We start from the raw sequence: 20,258 nt of genomic DNA, 5'->3' as shown, positions 1-20,258 counted from the left end.
TTTGCACACTTTGAGCGTGTTTTTTTTCAATTTATATTTCTTACTTTGCATATATTAAATCATTATCATTGACGATATTTCATTTTCTAACAAAATTATTAACTTTATTGTATACAAAAATAATTTTTTTTATGAATTTATATTATTTATGTAGATTTATTTATATTTTTCTTTCTAATAATTAATTATAAATTTATATAATCATATATAATAAAAAAATGTTATTCCAAGAGTTTCGCTATCCGATAATGCATTAAATGCATTATGAAAATGAGAAACATTTATTACAATTAATTTTTTATTATAAGTCATTTTTTATTTTCTTTTATTACTATATTCCCTTTTCATAAATCAATTTTTTTTATTACAGAAATTCACGTTTTAGAATATATTTTTAATATCATAAAAAGATTGTATTCAAATATAATAACAATAATTTTTTGTTATTTAATTATATCTTAATTTACATATATGTACGCGCATATATATGTAATAAAATATTAATGTGTATATATATATATATATATATATATATATATATATATTTATATATTTATATATTTATATTATTTACCTCTATGTTAACTGAATAAATCAATTAAAATATAACAGGAATAGAAAATATATATATATATATATATATATATATATATATATATATATATATATATGTATTTCCTATTTCTATTATATTTTAGTTTAATGTGGTTTATTTCTGTATTATCTAGATTTATTCTATATATCATGTTTGTATAAGTACATGTTATGTATTTCATTTATAATTCCACTTTTAGGAATATTTTCTAATTTAGCTACCCCTCTAATTAATAATCTTAAACATCCTTTTTAAAATTTGAGAATGCTATTTTAGGAAGAGGACCTTCTCCCGTTTCTTGCATATTAGCTTTGCTTTCTGACTTCTTTTTTTAAGATATATTTTCTTTTATGTCTTGCCATGTCTACAAAATAATTTAATTGTCATGCAACATTTTATTAAAATTATTAATATTAATAATAATAATTTTTGTTAATTCTCGTTTTTTCTATTTACTTGACCCCTTATTAAATTTAATATAGCATTTCTTCTTGTTTAAATGTCATATTTATCTTTGGCGTACGTATATGTATTAATTTAAAATCACAAAGCTATCGCGGGTTTTAATACCAATATATTTTAATCCCTATACTAACCGTTTAGTGTTTTGTACTTTTTACGCACAGTTACGTGATCACGTGAGAATAATGAAAAAGTTCACGTGAACTGGAAAAATTTTCACGTGAAATTACGTGATCGACTTCCAGATTTCGAGCCCCAGGTTGCGATCAGCTGTGGCCGTGTTTCAAATGTTCCAATATTACTGTCAGCACTGAAAATCTATAAGGTACGTAACGTAAACTATAGATTTTGAGTACTGGTAGTAATTGCATCGGAACACGGTATGTGTAATGTGTGTAACTATCTTCTGCATAATTCGATACAGATTGATGGCAGAGAAATGATCATTTCGGCACATTAATCGTCTCGATATGAGAAATCATATAAAATGGAGGATGACATTGATATTTATGCAGATTTACCGAGTTTCAATTTAAATCTTGATAAAAATGTGAGAATCATTTACGGTAATGTTGACCTCGATTAGCATGATTTCCTTCTTATACACACACGAACATAATATATATTTGTTAATATTTGCTTTGAAAGAGTAAATTAATCCTTGGTTAAATTTGAATCCAAGAAATTATTCGAGTATATAGTAGAGTATATAATCGAGTATATAATTGTACTAATATAACCTGTAACGTGTTTTTCCCGCCATTGAGATGTGTTTGTATTTTAGTATTTGTCTTTAGGAGTATTTACTAAAAGTTGAACAAAGATAAAACGATGCTTGTGTGCACACGAGTGATGTTTCCGAACGCAGCTTAGGATAGTTGCGATTATGTTGATTTTATTGTTCGTATAATCACGTTTACTATATTCATACCGTTTATTGCCAATGTAGTGAAATAACTTAGCTTTATTTACTATATATATATATATATATATATATATATATATATGGAATATTTTATCTTTTCACTCATTGATATCCCATTTAAAATAGCTTTAATATTGTTACACAGAACGTACATTTTTTTTAAATTTTCATAGCAACTTGCTTTTACTTGCGTTGAAGAATAACGATTCTGGAAGTAAATAATATTGGAGTTATACTGTGGCGTTATGTCTTATGCAGTTTATGTGATGATAAATCTTGCGGAATCTAGCTTTCTTCTTGATGTAAAGATCTTTAACAAATTGCAGCTGATTACATACATTTTCATAAATTTTTATGTATATCTAAAAAAAATTGTATAAATATATATATTCTGTTAAGAATAGAATGAAATTTGTCTAGTATAATACTGTTAGAATAGTATGAAAATTGTCTAGAATAATACTGAATTATAAAAATAATTTTCATTATATAACATACAATATAAAATACAATATGAAATAATAAATTGATGTTTTTGAATGTCTATAAAGGATCAACTTTGTAATTGCGAAAAATTAAAGAAAGAACTTGGTTCAATCAAGAGTAAATTTGAAAATATTCAGAAGATCAAGGAAAAATTGGAGAAAAATCTATTCTCTTTATTGAAAACTGCAAAAGCTGAAATTGCACGGAAGGACAAGATGATAAGCGATCTTAGAAAGCGGTACAATGAATGCTGTACAAAAACTGATATTGCGAAATTTCTAATGTTACTATAATGATTACAGATTGGACGATGCAACTTTTAGAAGAAATAACAAAGGTGAATCTCGGGATTTTTCTGCTCATAGATCATTGTATCAACAGCATACAATGGTCGAAAAATATGACAATGCTCCTTTAATGCATTTGCAAGAGGATGAGACTATATTGCATAAAACTGAATTTCATCGCAACGAACATAAAAATAAAAAGCCACAATATGATGTTCAACTGCCCACAGTATTTGCAGAGAGATTACATAAAAGAATTACAAAAGATGAGAAAGAAGACGCAAAGTCACAAAGAAACTCATTGAAGCTTGATGTAGAAGCTAATTTAAAAGGGATTTCCGAAGAAAATATTGTGGAAAGTGATAAGGAGAATGGATCTCAATCTAATATAAATAATAACGACAATGAATCTAATACTGTCATACGACACTCTCTCTCTGATTCAGGTAATGTATATGTATATTATATAGGGCTAAATAAAATTGTATATAACAATTTTCAAACTATACAATTATTTATGTAAGATAAATGTAATATAAGAAGCTCTTGATATATTGGGTTGAACGAAAAGTTTGTGCCGTTTTTCGGTCTTCATTTGTTAGCAAAAAAAAACGAAACAAACTTTATGTTCAATTCATGTGCTTCAAAATCAAAATATATATTATATTTTTTAATATCTTGTTTTTAATATTTGTACTTTAAAAGAAATGCTTAAATTGCTGCTTTAGAACAGCCAGTATAATCAAATAAAAATAGATTTTTTTTTATTTTAAAAAATTATAATTTAGTAGAGTGTAATCTTATTACAGAAAATCCATGCAGAAAGAATTCGGGAAAGAGGATGAATGAAGAAGACGGTACGTGTGGGAATAAGCGTTTAAAGATCGACGATGACGAAAGCAAGATCGTGACCGATGAAATTGATTACGATTGTACTGTGCGGTATGAATTGAAAGACAACCTTGCGCAATATGAGATGAAAGATAATTTTGCAAAGTTCGAGGATCGACTAAATGCCGTCCATCCTCTTAAAGAGGGAAAAATTTTACTCGACGAACGTAGAGCCGTTTCAGAGCATCAAGATATGGCGAAACAGAGTCGAGATTATATAAATGGTTGGAAAAGGGAAGAGAAGAGTAATTCTCGTATTGCTTCGAATCGCGTCCTGGATGAGCCTAGTGGTTACAAGAAGAGTGGCTACATATATAATTTGTCGAGAAGTTATTCTAGAAACAGGAGTGATTATGATAGTTCGAGCGGCCACCGTTTACGAGAAAGATCAAATAGGACATATAGAAATAATAGGAAATATGATGATTATAAATACGATAATCAATATAGAACAAAAAGAGACTATAGATTAAAGAGGAACTACGAAAGCATGGAAAATGAAAGTAAAACAATACATAGGAATAGAGAACATGGTGATGTGGCGTGGGATAAATCCAAACACTCGTCGAGCGATGTTGAAGACAAGGAAAGAAATAGTTCGTACAAGAATAAGAGGTACGAGAATCGCAGAATAAAAGAGACAGCAGCAAATATTTTGCACAACAAAGGTTTGCATGAAAGTGATAAAGCTGCGGCGGATATAAATTTCCGGGCGTCTTCTGGTTGCACTTTAAATAATACAGTGAATCACAGAGTGAAAAAAATCACGGAACAGGATAAGACAAAGAATGAATCAAATATTAAATTTATAAATTCGACAGAAGTAAGTAGTACATCGACATGTGTCGAGATGAAGGACTCGAATAATCTGGAGGAAGGCGAAATTGTAGATAGTCCTGAGAAGAAAATTGATTCTGCGAAAATCTCCAAAGATCATAAAATGATTGAAAATGATGTAAAAATTGTTCTAATTGAGAATAAACACAAAGACGTCCCTGTGATTGCATCCATAATAGATGATAAGTCGATCCCTTTTCACAATGGTGTAATTACCGCAAAACAGTTAGATAACGTGATGGATATTAGTTCCAAAGGAGTTGAAACATTGCACCTTGTACAAACAACTTTGAAAGACTCTAGAGAAGTAGCGGAATTAAATTTCTCTGGTGAAAATGATGCGGTAATTGACGAGGTGCGAAATCGTAACAACGACAAACGTATATATAAGTCTCAATGTAATGAAGATTTAATGGTTTCAACTACTTGTATTGAAATGATTGAACAAGTGTGCGAATCTCAATATAATGAGGATTTAACGGATTTGACTACTTATACGATTAACCAGATGTGTGATAGTAATGTTGATAATGATGGTAAAAGTCGCGCGGAAGAAGAATCGAAAATCTTTGTTACCGAAACAGCTATTAAAATCGAAAAAATGATTGATTCTAACACCAAAAGTGCACCCGAAGTCAGAATAGACGTTCCTAAGATTGAAAATGTAATTAACAAAGACAAAGTAAGTAATTGTAATATCGAAAGTTCTATTACAATTGCAAAAACGAATAATAGCGACAATGGTACTTGCAAAATTGATGATAAATTAAAAAGTTCCGCCACTGAGATTGCCGAAAAAGTTGAGACTATGCTTAATTATGATATCGAGAATAGAGACGTAAGTCAAATATCAATCGGAAACGAAACATCTCGATGGACATCAAGCAAAAGCAATATCGAGATGTCGAGCCATTTGTGTCTCAATGATCATAATTACGTTCAGAATCCTCCTCTTGTAAACGCCTCCGGTCTCAATACTATTCGAGAGTCATCCGTGAGTTCACAATATTGCGAAACTATGCTAGAAGCAGCAACGTTAAAAGAAACGAAAGCGAAAGAAAAGATGGACATTTCATTGACGGTCGATGTCAAGAAGACGATGTCATCTATAGTGAAGAACAAAAAGAACCAACAGAGTAAAGGGGTAGTGATTTTGCGTCGACGAAGAGCCGTAATGTTGAGCGATAGTAACGCATCTATGACTGTTCTGATAAATGCAAAAACATCTTCTAACATCAATAGCAATAATGTAAATTGTAATAATGAATCCGCATTGAAGCCGCGGGCCTGTAAAGCATCGCGCGCGTGTAAATAATCGTAATTGTAAGATTTCTGTGCTTATATAGGGTATTAATAAAACTGAATATATAAGAATATAAGCTTTAAATAGGATCACACAAGGAGACAGTATGACATTCACAATTTTTATCTTTAATCTTTTAGCTACGTAATCGTTCGATGTCTTGGTACAAGACGCAGGTACAAGATTAATGCAATTTGACAAGATGCGATAACGAGTCGTGTAGATAAAAGTGAAGCCGATGTTCTTGCACAGACTCCCCTTGTGAGTAATCTTTTGTTTTTATTTCGTTTTTATTGCCTCTATTATTTGAAACCCCGCGTCGAGGGGATGGATTCACAATTCAGTTTAATTCGAGTCATCCATTCAAAATTCACCGAGCCGTTAGAAACAGCAATGGGAGAAGGATGGAACATTCTATATCGATTAGAGGAAAAGAAGCGGCAGTGGCGTCCATGTATCGATCAGAAAATAGCTGGCGCGGTGACGCCGATGTACGCGCGCATCGACCGTTGACGTCATCGTCGGGAGGCGTTTGCGGTGTCAGCCACAGAGGACGTTGGGACAACTCGTGCCATGGATATCGCCGTCGCCTTCGTCGTCACCGTCGCCATCGTCACTGTCGCTGTCGCCTTCTAACAAACAATTCCGAGGAATGCACTTTATTTCTCGCAGACATGTGTTCTTAGACTGTACTCTCTCTCTCTCTCTCTCTCTCTCTCCTCCCCCTCTCACTCTTTCTCTCGCTCGCTCGCTCGTTCGCTCGTACTCTCCGCTTCGACGACGAGGTGCGATCTCGTGGAAACAAGATTTGTGTTTAATCACGACTGTCCGCGCCGCGTTCGCTTCCGGTAATCGATTGGCGATACTCGCGTATACACCGGAGCCATCAAGATGGGCTCTATAGTGCTCAAGTCGCTCTCGGTGCTGCTCGGAATATTCTTCGTCTTCGTCGGCACTATGAAGCTCACGTCGCACATCAGCAAAGATCTGCACAAAGATTTGGTAAGTCGTCCGGAGACCGATTCTCTTCGCTCAACACTCCGATGAGACGCATCATGATGAATATAGTGCGACCATTGTTTTGATGATTTAAAAGTCGATAAAAAATGTGTAGTTTATTGTTAAATTATATTGTTATAGCTATGTTATAGATATGTTCGAGCTAGCGAAATTTATTGATTAATCCCAATAAAACGATATGAGATTGATAAAGTGAGATCGATAAGGTCAATGTTTGCTGTGTTATTTGTTAAAATTGACAGTTAATTAAATCATGTTACATTTAACAAAACTGAAATTGATCGATGATAAATAATTGTTAAAACAAAAAATAAGTTAATCTTGTTAAGTACAATCCTAAATATAGTCTTTAAATATAATGATATCTCATGTCAGTCATTATTTTGTACATGTTAAGTTAATGCTTTAATTAGCAAAAAATGAGCGAAATTAACAAATCTCCGAATTAATAATCAATCATATTTTCAAATGTTCATTTGATGATCTGTGATCATTAAATTGACCGAATTTGATTCGTTCGCAATAAGCTACACAAATGTAACGCTCAATTAGTTAACATTATTAACATTATTATACAATTATATATACAATTATTAACATTAATCGAGTAATTAAGATAATTATATAAATAATGGAAAAAAATATTTGATTATATTGGATTGACAGACTGGACGCCATTTGTCAGTTGTAAATATTCCCCGTCTCGCTTTCGCTTATGTAATTTCGCGGGATGTCGACGTATATACATCAAAGTCAGTACGAAAGTGGACACACACGCCGCGTTTATGCGTACATCTATATTCCGTCTGTCACACAGAGAGCCCAGCTTGATGTTATATAATGTTACGTGCTTATGGCAAAGACGTTTTTCTCCTCGCTAACTTAGAACAACCCACGTTTCCACGATGTTCATTTCCGCATTTTTAACGTCGCAAAGATAAAAAATTCAACGACGATGACAAATATGTAGTTCGAGCGAAAGAAGATAATTAATTGAAAAGATAGTTAATATTTTTATTTCATCGTTTTGTATATAAACGTCGATATATCTGAATGTGTAAACTTTAATTGACAAATTATTCTTTGATCCTTTGCAAGCCTATGGAATGTCATCTATCTCTTACATACAAGAGTTTTGCCCTCGAATTGTAGAATAATTTATTTAAATTTTTTTCTTTTTTTTTTTAGAAAGGGAGAGGGAGTTTAATGAAATTACTTTACATTTTGACTTTTAGCGAGAATTAATTTTAATTAGATGTTATTAATAGGAAGCACAACCGCGCATGCGCGGTTTGTTTTTGAACTTCTCAATCTTAATCGTTCTACACACACATATATATTTATGTTTAAATTTAAAAATAGATGCTTCTATATCTTTTTTTTAAATAAAAAATATATTTTTACAAATTACAATTACAAATACTAGAAATACTTTATTAGAAATAAGAAAATCAAAATTAGAATCATCGCATTTAAAAAATAAAAATACTCATATAGATATGAATGAACTAACAGAGAATTCAAATACTGTTTTAAAAATAAATTTTGTCAGATACGAAAAAATTTCAAAGAAATCTCAGTATATAAGAATAAAATTTATATCAGTAATTGTATCGTACAATATTTTGACACTCTTTAGAAAAATGCAACAAAATGACTATTTCTGTAATTGACATTTTGCAGATTGGCATAAGTTGTATATCGAACTTATTACATTCTGATTTATTTTGCATCTAATTTATCATATTCTATTGATAATTATTTTTCTATTGCTAATTACTAATCAATAATTATTGTTTACTAACACATATTATTTTAAATAATTGACATAATTGTGACAAAACCAAAAAACACAGTGTAATTAAAATTATTTATATAAAAATGAAACGAAAAAAAAATATATATGCGATCTGTATAAACGAATTAATGCAATGCCAAACATTTGATTGTAGCATCAGCCAACTGTGACACTCTTAATGAGAGGATCTCAAGACAGAAAAAATATAATACCTGTAATCTCATTGATTATAAGACGCATGCCGTTTAAGCTCATTATAGGCGCACTTAATAATGATATATAGGTACATATTAAAGTACATGTGTGTAGTCGCAATTAAAGACAGCAAATTTTCTTTCATCTCGCAAACTTAAAATATTTAAACGCCTGATAAATTATTAATATGTATATATATATATATATATATATATATATATATATATATGCATGTATATTTGGGTAATAAATACAATGTGTTGAGTTGTTGTTAAAATTTTGCCTCTTTGTTAAAACTTACAATATTTTATATATATAATCTTTTATATTATATTTTGTCATCTTTCTCTCGCGAACATTTTAAAATAAAACAAATATATATAATGTAGAAGATGAGTCGTTTGGTGTGTCATTCCGTTATTTCGTTACTCCGACGAAAATGATTACAACGAAAATGATTTTAAGGTAAACACTCGTACAGATTACTTGGTCAAATGCCAGTAATCTTGCTGACTTGCTGGCGAATGATATTTATATACTTCGCATATTAGAACAAGTCACATTTTCTTCAAATTCTCGTTGAATTGTCTGAGACTGCCAAGACGGATTTTCTCGATTATTTTGCCATTACACATATGATATACTGAAATAAATATATAGCGTAATGGAGACAAAATATAAGACCAATGAGATATTTTATTTTAATAATTTTTTTAACGGTATTGTATTTTATATTCAAAATTTGTGATATTAAATCGTTTGATCGATAAAAGAGAGAATATATATATTTCAGAATCTATCAAATTTCATATATATTTCAGAATCCATCAAATTTGTCAAAAATTCGTCTAAAATTAGCTAAAGAATACGATTTGTGATTTATTTACATTTCCAAAGCGCAGTTCGGTACATTTCGATTTTCTTGAAGAAACAATTATTTGAGCTTTCGACAGAAAATATCAGGCATTAAATTGGATTAATTTGTGTAATCCTAGGTAAAGGACAACTATCTTGATATATATATAAGCGATTTTTTATTTTCACAATCGAGTTTTAATACTTCTTTTTCTTGTTGCACAGAGAAAAGAGTATGTCAAATACGCAAAAGTGTTCCCCCTTTCGGGGACGCTCGACTTCAAAGTGCCTAGCAAGTGGTACCGAAGAGTCGTTGGCTCGCTCGAGATTATCTGCGGACTCGCCATGGCGATTATTCCAAGTCGTAGGTGCAAAGAATCAACCATTCCATTCCTCGACCGTAATACTTTCTCTTTGCAGACGCTCATCTTGTCAGATTATCTTTTTCGCGGAGATTTTTTATTTGTATCGTCAATTCTTTTGATCGTTGAATCTATATTACATTTATTATCGCAAATTTTTCTTTTACTCGACACGGATTACGAATGCAAACCCTTGAATTTGAATGCCAACCTTTTTTTTTTACTCAGATTCACATAGTTTCTATAAATTCTTTCTTACTTTACTATCCGGATCATAAACTCTACCGTAGATATTTTTCATATTTTACAAACGATATTGGGAAACCGTTTAAATTAATCATGTGAATTGTTTTCAGACAAAGTTAAGAACTTATCGAATACAGTGCTGCTTCTTTTGATGCTGATGGCCGTGTACTCTCATTACATGGTCAACGATAAATTCGAGAGGATTGCCCCGGCACTGGTGAGTAATCGTTTGAATTTCACGAACCGTAAATTGGTAAAAAGTAAAGTATGGTTTCAGGTATTCTTCTTTATGCTGACGGGGCGATTGGTAATCGACTGGCAGCTGAGACGAGAAGATACGCAATCGGTGACGGCAAATGGCGTCGATGATAAAATTAAGAAGCAAGACTGAGCAGGATTATGATTGAAGAATGCCGTTTTTACGTTAAACCATTCTGCGATTTCATTTCTAAAACACCGTAAAGTCAGTGTTTATTTATATCAAACGTCTCTCTCTTTTGCTCCTTTTTCCAAAAATGTAATTCTCTTCTAAAAAAGCTCAAGGCGTTTATTCTTATATCGTAATATCTTTTACTTTTCATCTCTTTCCTGCTATTTATAGACTCGAAAGGTATTCAACAAGAAACTATATCTATAATAATATCTAGAAAGAAAAGAAGAAACGGTACTTTGGGATCATATGGATTAAATCAGTGAAAAGTATATACGTTTTCAAAAGAGAAAGCGAGATGGAAAACGAATAATTTACGATGATAATTTTTAATGCAAATAGTGAGATGAATTTTCATTGCACTCTATATCTGCTTGACGCACTATATTGCAATATGATTTACAGAATAAAAAGCGAACGTTGTTAAGTTTGTAAACGCGATAAAATTTGCAATTAATTGCAAAATTGTGCAAAAAGAAATAATTTCTTAGCTTTATGCCTTTCTTATCTCATAATGTAGATTATTTGACCTATACAGATTATTTCCATATACGAACGTAATTTAGTGATTAAAATCTGATATACAAAATTCAATTGTTAATATTAATAGTAATCACAGATGAGAAATCTGTGAACGTTGTTTTTGCTAATGAATGTGATAGTGTTTCATCCTGCAACAATTTAATCCTTTAAGACAAGATACTATTGCATCAATGTCGATAGTCGCACTGACCATGGTTAAAGAGATTATCTCTCTCTATTTATATTACAGTTAGGACAATGGTAAAAGCAAAGGGTCATTAGCGGAAATAGTTATCATCGATGTTAATTTTAAGCTTGGTTAACTTATTCCGATTAATATTTTTTCCGTCTCTTGTCATCCCTTTCTTAATTACATAATGATTATCGTATTAACCATACACATATACATATACATATAGATGCACAATATACACATAATAACACTAATAATATAAGCAGTTAGTACCTGCTATGTAATATAAACAGTTTATATATATATATATATATATATATATATAGAGAGAGAGAGAGAGAGAGAGAGAGAGAGAGACGATATAAACAAGTACAATATAAGATTTTCGTTATGATATAAACGGAGAAAGAAAATTAATTTTCGCCGTGCGTAATAATTAATCGACATTGATGCGATTGGTTCTCGATGACATTAGCTTAACTTAATAATAATAGAAATAAACTCAGAGTACTAACGATACTAGATGAGGAAATTAGCAAATAAGAACTGGAGCGCTGTAATTGATGCGTAAAACTTTTTAAGTTTTTTAATTTTAATAACAAGTATCCATTAAATATGTACGTTTCGAATTGTTTTTTGGTCCATCTTCAGTATAGATAAAATATATAAAAATTAAATTTATATTTAAAATTTAACACAATAAATTATACAATATTATATATATATAAATTGTACAATATTAATTATACAAAAATTATACATTATCAAAATTTAAAATATAAATCGATAATCAAGGAAAAAGACTTATTAAAATCCGCATAGAGTCTGTGCATTATATTTTAAAATCGACGGATACATATGTGACGATGGTATTTCGATTTTGTTCACTATAATTTGTACTTTACACATTTACTTTCAGTGAATCTTTCTCCCTGATTATTGATTTCGAAATAAATTTCCATCGTAACAACTAATATCGCACATGTAAAGTTTTAAACACGAATTTAATTTTTGTTTTTATCTGTGCTGGAGGATCAAAAAACGGTTCGAAACGTACATATTTAAAGCAGACTTGTTACTAAAATTAAATAATAAAAAAGTTATAGCGCATTAATTACTATCTCGGCTCTTATTTGTCAGTTTCCTCAACTAATATTATTAGTTTAAGCATAAGGTACTAACTGCCACTTGAATGAATGTCCTTATATATATATATATATATATATATATATATATATATATATATATATATATATATATATATATATATATGTCGTGCGAGGATGCGTGTATGGACATACAGAGAAAATGTTTCTTGATAATCGAAACACATGTATATTAGCGTTAATTTATTTCTAAAAAATTCACGAATGAGGAATGTGATCGGACAATTTGATAAATAAAACTAAAAGTGAGAAATTAGTGGATAGATTTCCCTAGCATCATTCAATATTCCACGTTCGTACTTTCACACGGCAATACTTTGAATTACAGTAATTATCTGTGGAATGTTTATGCACTTGGATATAAAATCAATATCTTTCTCTCTTTATAACAATTTTATAATAATTCCCATAAATTAATTTTACTTTGGATTTTAAAAAGATAATACCAGATATATAATATTTTTGTTTAAAGCATAATTATATTAATGTTTGAATTTTCTCTTTTGTATATAAAATTGCAGTGAAACACGCATAACACATCGTTCAAGTGTTGTACCGAGAAAGTATTATTGTTTAAATATTAAAACTTTTCGATATAATCACATTTTTATATCACACAATTTAATAAAAACTAGGAAATTTTGAGAAAAGATCGATATTCGTGTGTGTACATATTTACATTTTTTTATTTATTTCTTCTCATTAAGTATATATAAAAAAATATATTATGTACAAGAGATGTATACATCCCATAATATGAAATATAAATTCATTTTGCTTACGAAAAATTATTAAATTCTAAAGTTCGCAGAAGTATAATAATATATTATTCTCCCCAAAAATTACATATCGAGTTGTCTATTTTAAAACAATTTTGGTTAATTTTTACATGATTTGTGTTTCAACATATTAAAATTTTCATTTTTATTTTTATTTATTTATTTTTTTTTTCAGACTAATTGGCTTGTAATATTTAAATCTTCAATTTTTTTTAGATTATTAGCGAAACAATAACATTTTTTCTCATGTCTTCATTTTGATAAAGTTATTAAAAAGTTATTCGAGGAACAGAGTAGAGTGACGTTGGAGTTTTTGTTAGAGAACACATTAAAGTTCTCAGGGCAAATAGTTTTAATAAATACGATAAAGTTACAATTCTATCTTATTTCGAACAATAACAATTAAAATCTAGGGACAAAGAGTCCGTAACAACTTTCGATTTTTAATTATAGGTGCAACACATATATTCAAGGCCAATTTGACTAGTTATTGTAAACTTGTCTCTATTTTCGTCTTCTATTTGTATTCAAAAGTTGCACATGTATAAAAATTGTGAAACGTTAGTAAAATATTGTTTACTGACAATTACAGGAAAAAAGCGACAAGTATAACGCAGTTAATCGCAAGTAAGCTGTTACCAAATGTGTGATCTATGCACTTCCTTCGTCTATGCAGGTTCTTGACCAGTAGTTAAAAGATGCAAAGCTTTCCGAAGATTCATTACAGAAGTAGATACGTCCTCATAGTCTAATGCGCTACTCGCCCATTTTATAAATTTTTGGGCCTTATTAATTTGCTCTATCGATAGATTAGCATCATCTGTAAGATTATATTTTATTCAGAAGTGGAATAATTATCTCATATCAAATTATGGCATATTTTTGAAAAGTTATTCGATTTAATTATATATTTGTTTTTTTCTTTCATAAATAAATATATTTATATTACAAGACTTACTTTCAGTCTTAAACGCAATATTGTCCTTTGCATCAAATGACCGAGATCTCGTAGTCGGTGGATTTACAGGAACAGATGGAATACTTTGCGAAATATTATCCTTGGGACTTTCAGTAGTATCAACACTCAAATTGGTATTATCTAATAACCATAAAATGTTTCTTGGACTCTAATAACTTTACAAGAGGATAAATAGTCACCTTACCATTTTTATTCAATGCTTCGACAGAATCATTTTCTTCATCCTGTTCTTTCATCGGTCCTGGAATTGGAGTTTCTCCATTCATTAAGCAGTTGTGGATATAAGATGCTTTCCATTGCGCATACTTTCGATTCTGCACTGCTTCTACACTTAGTTCTCCAAACAATGTCAATACATTGTACAATGCCTGAGCAGTATAAAAGCTTTGTACTACATTGTTAGAAAAATTCGCAGCCCTATCGTTCTTATCGGCATACAAAAAAAGTTTCAAGGCCCAATTTTCCAAGTGCGCTTGAGCAGCTATATCATTAGTAATAGCCTCATTATCGTGTAACTCTTTCTTCGTTTTCTCCAACCAGTCCATTAATTTCAATAAAAAATTTGTTTCCTCCGATGTCTTCGTAGATAGCTTTAATCCAGTTTGAAGAGCATAAAGACGGCCTGTTTCGACGAGAAATTTTAACGTTTCTCTAACTCATGTAATAATAAAGAAGACAAAGAATGTTAAAAGATATTTTTTCGGATATCTATGCTAAAAGACGCTGAAAATATTCCAAGATACTGAAATATTTTCATATAGTTAAGGGATAGAAATATACGATGTTATTATATACATACACCAATAACTAACGACACCGTCTCGTTGATCGTGCTTCGCTGCGATTGTTAAATATTGCTGAATGCTTTTCAAAGGAGACGGAATTTTCGGTAAGTCGGGTCCTATCAATGCCATTGGTACGAGAGAAACGTCAAAGATGTGCGTTAAAGTTTAATTTCCTTTCGACAGATTGCTTCTCGAGAATATATTTTAACGGAAATATATTTTAACGTCTGAATTTGTAATTATAGAGATCTTTTTAATACTCGATCGAAGATAATTTATTATCTCGGCAAAGTATAATCAATTCTCATATAATATACGTCGTACTTAAAGATTCGTTAGAGTCGTATCTTCATATAAGCGACGCGATCATTAAAGTACGTATTTGCATGACATATATGTGGCGATCAACTTGTCCAACGTCCTAAAAATTCTCTAGACATATAGCGACCAATTTGTTAAATCTCTCCTAAAATTTTCTAGAAAATTCTAGGTAACTCTCAAATTATGCAAATGCATGCGTGAGCAGCATTAAAAAAGATAGTTTTAAAAAATTTATCTAGTTCAATCTAGATATCGAGTACGCCTCTTCAATATTAAACGACGTTTCTCGATTAAATAGCTATGTATTACACACGTTTCTATATGTTTAACGACGTATTACTTAGGTTAAACGACGTTTCTCGATTAAATAGCTATGTATTACAAACGTTTCGATATGTTTAACGACGTATTACTTAGGTTAAACGACGTTTCTCGATTAAATAGCTATGTATTACAAACGTTTCGATATGTTTAACGACGTATTACTTAGGTTAAACGACGTTTCTCGCATAAATAGCTATGTTTTACACACGTTTCTATATGTTTAACGTCGTATTACTTAGCGTTAAACGACGTTTCTCGCTTAAATAGCTATGTATTACAAACGTTTCTATATGTTTAACGACGTATTACTTGCTTTAAACGACGTTTCTCGATTAAATAGCTATGTATTACAAACGTTTCGATATGTTTAACGACGTATTACTTAGGTTAAACGACGTTTCTCGATTAAATAGCTATGTATTACAAACGTTTCGATATGTTTAACGACGTATTACTTGCTTTAAACGACGTTTCTCGCTTAAATAGCTATGTATTACAAACGTTTCGATATGTTTAACGACGTATTACTTGCTTAAAACGACGTTTCTTGTTTAAATAGCTATGTATTACAAACGTTTCTATATGTGTAACGACGTGTTACTTTCGTTAATAGACGATTTTCATTAAACAACGATACATTATTTTCGTTAAACGACGTTTTCGTTAAATAATGACGTATTACCAATGTTTGTAATTATATAAGGACGTATTATTTGTGATAAACTACGTATTTTGTTAAATAATTGCATCGTAATGCATACGTAAAAAAAAAAAGTTTAGGTTGGGTTGGATTGAGTTGGGTTGGTTAGGTTAGGTTAGGGTTGGGTTAGGTTAGGTTAGGTTAGGGTTAGGTTGGGTTAGGTTAGGTTAGGTTAGGTTAGGTTAGGTTAGGTTAGGTTAGGTTAGGTTAGGTTAGGTTAGGTTAGGTTAGGTTAGGTTAGGTTAGGTTAGGTTAGGTTAGGTTAGGTTGGGTTAGGTTAGGTTAGGTTGGGTTAGGTTAGGTTAGGTTAGGTTAGGTTAGGTTAGGTTAGGTTGGGATTAGGTTAGGTTAGGTTAGGTTAGGTTAGGTTAGGTTGGGTTAGGTTGGGATTAGGTTAGGTTGGGTTAGGTTAGGTTAGGTTAGGTTAGGTTGGGATTAGGTTGGGTTAGGTTGGGATTAGGTTAGGTTAGGTTAGGTTGGGATTGGGATTGGGTTAGGTTGGGATTAGGTTAGGTTGGGATTAGGTTAGGTTAGGTTAGGTTGGGTTAGGTTAGGTTAGGTTAGGTTAGGTTGGGATTAGGTTAGGTTGGGATTAGGATTAGGTTAGGTTAGGTTAGGTTGGGTTAGGTTAGGTTGGGTTAGGTTGGGTTAGGTTAGGTTAGGTTAGGTTAGGTTGGGATTAGGTTGGGATTGGGATTAGGTTAGGTTAGGTTGGGTTAGGTTAGGTTAGGTTAGGTTAGGTTAGGTTAGGTTAGGTTGGGATTGGGTTAGGTTGGGTTAGGTTAGGTTAGGTTAGGTTAGGTTAGGTTAGGTTAGGTTGGGATTAGGTTAGGTTAGGTTAGGTTAGGTTAGGATTAGGTTAGGTTAGGTTAGGTTAGGTTAGGTTAGGTTGGGTTGGGTTAGGTTGGGATTAGGTTAGGTTAGGTTAGGTTAGGTTAGGTTGGGTTAGGTTAGGTTGGGATTAGGTTGGGATTAGGTTAGGTTAGGTTGGGTTAGGTTAGGTTAGGTTAGGTTAGGTTGGGATTGGGATTAGGTTAGGTTAGGTTAGGTTAGGTTAGGTTAGGTTAGGTTAGGTTAGGTTGGGATTAGGTTAGGTTAGGTTGGGATTAGGTTAGGTTAGGTTAGGTTAGGTTAGGTTAGGTTAGGTTGGGATTAGGTTAGGTTGGGTTAGGTTAGGTTGGGATTAGGTTAGGTTAGGTTGGGATTAGGTTAGGTTAGGTTGGGTTAGGTTAGGTTAGGTTAGGTTAGGTTGGGATTAGGTTAGGTTAGGTTAGGTTAGGTTGGGTTAGGTTGGGATTAGGTTGGGTTAGGTTGGGTTAGGTTGGGTTAGGTTAGGTTAGGTTAGGTTGGGTTAGGTTAGGTTAGGTTGGGTTAGGTTAGGTTAGGTTAGGTTAGGTTAGGTTAGGTTAGGTTAGGTTAGGTTAGGTTAGGTTAGGTTGGGTTAGGTTAGGTTAGGTTAGGTTAGGTTAGGTTGGGTTAGGTTAGGTTGGGTTAGGTTAGGTTAGGTTAGGTTAGGTTGGGATTAGGTTAGGTTGGGTTAGGTTAGGTTAGGTTAGGTTAGGATTGGGTTAGGTTAGGTTGGGTTAGGTTAGGTTAGGTTAGGTTAGGTTAGGTTAGGTTGGGTTAGGTTAGGTTGGGATTAGGTTAGGTTAGGTTAGGTTAGGTTGGGATTAGGTTAGGTTAGGTTAGGTTAGGTTAGAGTTGGGTTAGGTTAGGTTAGGTTAGGTTGGGTTAGGTTAGGTTAGGTTAGGTTAGGTTAGGTTAGGTTGGGATTAGGTTAGGTTAGGTTAGGTTGGGTTAGGTTAGGTTAGGTTAGGTTGGGATTAGGTTAGGTTAGGTTAGGTTAGGTTAGGTTAGGTTGGGTTAGGTTAGGTTGGGTTAGGTTAGGTTGGGTTGGGTTAGGTTAGGTTAGGTTGAGGTTAGGTTAGGTTGGGTTAGGTTAGGTTAGGTTAGGTTAGGTTAGGTTAGGTTAGGTTAGGTTAGGTTGGGTTAGGTTAGGTTAGGTTAGGTTGGGATTGGGATTGGGATTCAGGTTAGGTTAGGTTAGGTTAGGTTGGGATTAGGTTAGGTTAGGTTAGGTTAGGTTAGGTTAGGTTAGGTTGGGATTGGGTTAGGTTGGGATTAGGTTAGGTTAGGTTAGGTTAGGTTAGGTTAGGTTAGGTTAGGTTGGGTTAGGTTAGGTTAGGTTGGGTTAGGTTAGGTTAGGTTAGGTTGGGATTAGGTTAGGTTAGGTTGGGTTAGGTTGGGTTAGGTTGGGTTAGGTTAGGTTAGGTTGGGTTAGGTTAGGTTAGGTTAGGTTAGGTTAGGTTAGGTTAGGTTGGGATTGGGATTAGGTTAGGTTAGGTTGGGATTAGGTTGGGTTAGGTTAGGTTAGGTTAGGTTAGGTTGGGATTAGGTTAGGTTAGGTTAGGTTAGGTTAGGTTAGGTTGGGATTAGGTTAGGTTAGGTTGGGTTAGGTTAGGTTAGGTTAGGTTGGGTTAGGTTGGGATTAGGTTAGGTTAGGTTAGGTTAGGTTAGGTTGGGTTAGGTTAGGTTAGGTTAGGTTAGGTTAGGTTAGGTTAGGTTAGGTTAGGTTAGGTTAGGTTAGGTTAGGTTAGGTTAGGTTAGGTTAGGTTGGGTTAGGTTAGGTTAGGTTGGGATTAGGTTAGGTTAGGTTAGGTTGGGTTAGGTTAGGTTAGGTTGGGATTAGGTTAGGTTAGGTTAGGTTAGGTTAGGTTAGGTTAGGTTAGGTTAGGTTAGGTTGGGATTAGGTTAGGTTAGGTTAGGTTAGGTTAGGTTAGGTTAGGTTGGGATTGGGTTAGGTTGGGTTAGGTTAGGTTAGGTTAGGTTAGGTTAGGTTAGGTTGGGTTAGGTTAGGTTAGGTTGGGTTAGGTTGGGTTAGGTTAGGTTAGGTTAGGTTAGGTTAGGTTAGGTTAGGTTAGGTTAGGTTAGGTTAGGTTAGGTTAGGTTAGGTTAGGTTAGGTTAGGTTAGGTTAGGTTAGGTTAGGTTAGGTTAGGTTAGGTTGGGATTAGGTTAGGTTAGGTTAGGTTAGGTTAGGTTAGGTTGGGTTAGGTTAGGTTAGGTTAGGTTAGGTTAGGTTAGGTTGGGATTGGGTTAGGTTAGGTTAGGTTGGGTTAGGTTAGGTTAGGTTAGGTTAGGTTAGGTTAGGTTAGGTTAGGTTAGGTTAGGTTAGGTTAGGTTGGGATTAGGTTGGGTTAGGTTAGGTTAGGTTAGGTTAGGTTAGGTTAGGTTAGGTTAGGTTGGGATTAGGTTGGGTTAGGTTAGGTTAGGTTGGGATTGGGTTAGGTTAGGTTAGGTTAGGTTAGGTTAGGTTAGGTTAGGTTAGGTTAGGTTAGGTTAGGTTAGGTTAGGTTAGGTTAGGTTGGGATTAGGTTGGGTTAGGTTAGGTTAGGTTAGGTTAGGTTAGGTTAGGTTGGGTTAGGTTAGGTTAGGTTAGGTTAGGTTAGGTTAGGTTAGGTTGGGTTAGGTTAGGATTGGGATTAGGTTAGGTTAGGTTAGGTTAGGTTAGGTTGGGATTAGGTTAGGTTAGGTTAGGTTAGGTTAGGTTAGGTTAGGTTGGGTTAGGTTGGGTTAGGTTGGGATTAGGTTAGGTTAGGTTAGGTTAGGTTAGGTTAGGTTAGGTTAGGTTAGGTTAGGTTAGGTTGGGTTAGGTTAGGTTAGGTTAGGTTAGGTTGGGTTGGGTTAGGTTGGGTTAGGTTGGGTTAGGTTAGGTTAGGTTAGGTTGGGATTAGGTTAGGTTAGGTTGGGTTAGGTTAGGTTAGGTTGGGTTAGGTTAGGTTAGGTTAGGTTAGGTTAG

General features: G+C 32.7%; 3 protein-coding genes across 8 annotated transcripts; 2 read left to right on the top strand and 1 right to left on the bottom strand.

Annotated features, from left to right (window-relative positions):
- Positions 1 to 1,182: 1,182 nt before the first annotated feature.
- On the top strand, positions 1,183 to 6,055 carry LOC126855222 (uncharacterized). Of its 6 annotated transcripts, none has more exons than XM_050602668.1 (5): positions 1,183 to 1,607; positions 2,534 to 2,706; positions 2,771 to 3,201; positions 3,565 to 5,806; positions 5,927 to 6,055. In XM_050602668.1, exons 1-4 carry the CDS (start codon positions 1,545 to 1,547, stop codon positions 5,796 to 5,798), a joined length of 2,901 nt encoding a protein of 966 aa, XP_050458625.1. In that variant the 5' UTR covers positions 1,183 to 1,544; the 3' UTR covers positions 5,799 to 5,806; positions 5,927 to 6,055. The 6 variants fall into 6 exon arrangements, with proteins under 6 accessions (XP_050458625.1, XP_050458626.1, XP_050458630.1 ...); XM_050602669.1 differs by lacking the exon at positions 5,927 to 6,055 and having other exon boundaries at positions 1,184 to 1,382; positions 1,482 to 1,607; positions 3,565 to 5,892; XM_050602673.1 differs by lacking the exon at positions 5,927 to 6,055 and having other exon boundaries at positions 1,186 to 1,382; positions 3,565 to 5,892.
- Positions 6,056 to 6,182: 127 nt separating this feature from the next.
- On the top strand, positions 6,183 to 10,783 carry LOC126855258 (novel acetylcholine receptor chaperone). The gene is made up of 4 exons (XM_050602730.1): positions 6,183 to 6,788; positions 9,880 to 10,018; positions 10,373 to 10,479; positions 10,540 to 10,783. Exons 1-4 carry the CDS (start codon positions 6,678 to 6,680, stop codon positions 10,651 to 10,653), a joined length of 471 nt encoding a protein of 156 aa, XP_050458687.1. The 5' UTR covers positions 6,183 to 6,677; the 3' UTR covers positions 10,654 to 10,783.
- Positions 10,784 to 13,241: 2,458 nt separating this feature from the next.
- LOC126855250 (vacuolar protein sorting-associated protein VTA1 homolog) lies at positions 13,242 to 15,464 on the bottom strand. Its single transcript, XM_050602720.1, has 4 exons — positions 15,131 to 15,464; positions 14,516 to 14,953; positions 14,311 to 14,451; positions 13,242 to 14,172 (listed from the first exon to the last, which is right to left on the bottom strand). Exons 1-4 carry the CDS (start codon positions 15,243 to 15,245, stop codon positions 14,021 to 14,023), a joined length of 846 nt encoding a protein of 281 aa, XP_050458677.1. The 5' UTR covers positions 15,246 to 15,464; the 3' UTR covers positions 13,242 to 14,020.
- Between the last annotated feature and the right edge of the window lie 4,794 nt (positions 15,465 to 20,258).

Source organism: Cataglyphis hispanica, chromosome 15 (genome assembly GCF_021464435.1).
Source record: "Cataglyphis hispanica isolate Lineage 1 chromosome 15, ULB_Chis1_1.0, whole genome shotgun sequence".
Taxonomy (NCBI): domain Eukaryota; kingdom Metazoa; phylum Arthropoda; class Insecta; order Hymenoptera; family Formicidae; genus Cataglyphis; species Cataglyphis hispanica.
This window is presented reverse-complemented; position numbering and strand designations above follow the sequence as displayed.

Coding starts and splice junctions, on each gene's coding strand:
- LOC126855258 (XM_050602730.1), top strand. CDS start 6,678: ATGGGCTCTATAGTGCTCAAGTCGCTCTCGGTGCTGCTCGGAATATTC. Junction 6,789..9,879: donor AAGATCTGCACAAAGATTTG/GTAAGTCGTCCG, acceptor CTTGTTGCACAG/AGAAAAGAGTATGTCAAATA. Junction 10,480..10,539: donor AGAGGATTGCCCCGGCACTG/GTGAGTAATCGT, acceptor GTATGGTTTCAG/GTATTCTTCTTTATGCTGAC.
- LOC126855222 (XM_050602668.1), top strand. CDS start 1,545: ATGGAGGATGACATTGATATTTATGCAGATTTACCGAGTTTCAATTTA. Junction 1,608..2,533: donor ATTTAAATCTTGATAAAAAT/GTGAGAATCATT, acceptor ATGTCTATAAAG/GATCAACTTTGTAATTGCGA. Junction 2,707..2,770: donor ATAAGCGATCTTAGAAAGCG/GTACAATGAATG, acceptor TAATGATTACAG/ATTGGACGATGCAACTTTTA.
- LOC126855250 (XM_050602720.1), bottom strand. CDS start 15,245: ATGGCATTGATAGGACCCGACTTACCGAAAATTCCGTCTCCTTTGAAA. Junction 14,954..15,130: donor CGGTGTCGTTAGTTATTGGT/GTATGTATATAA, acceptor TCGTCGAAACAG/GCCGTCTTTATGCTCTTCAA. Junction 14,452..14,515: donor CGAAGCATTGAATAAAAATG/GTAAGGTGACTA, acceptor TATGGTTATTAG/ATAATACCAATTTGAGTGTT.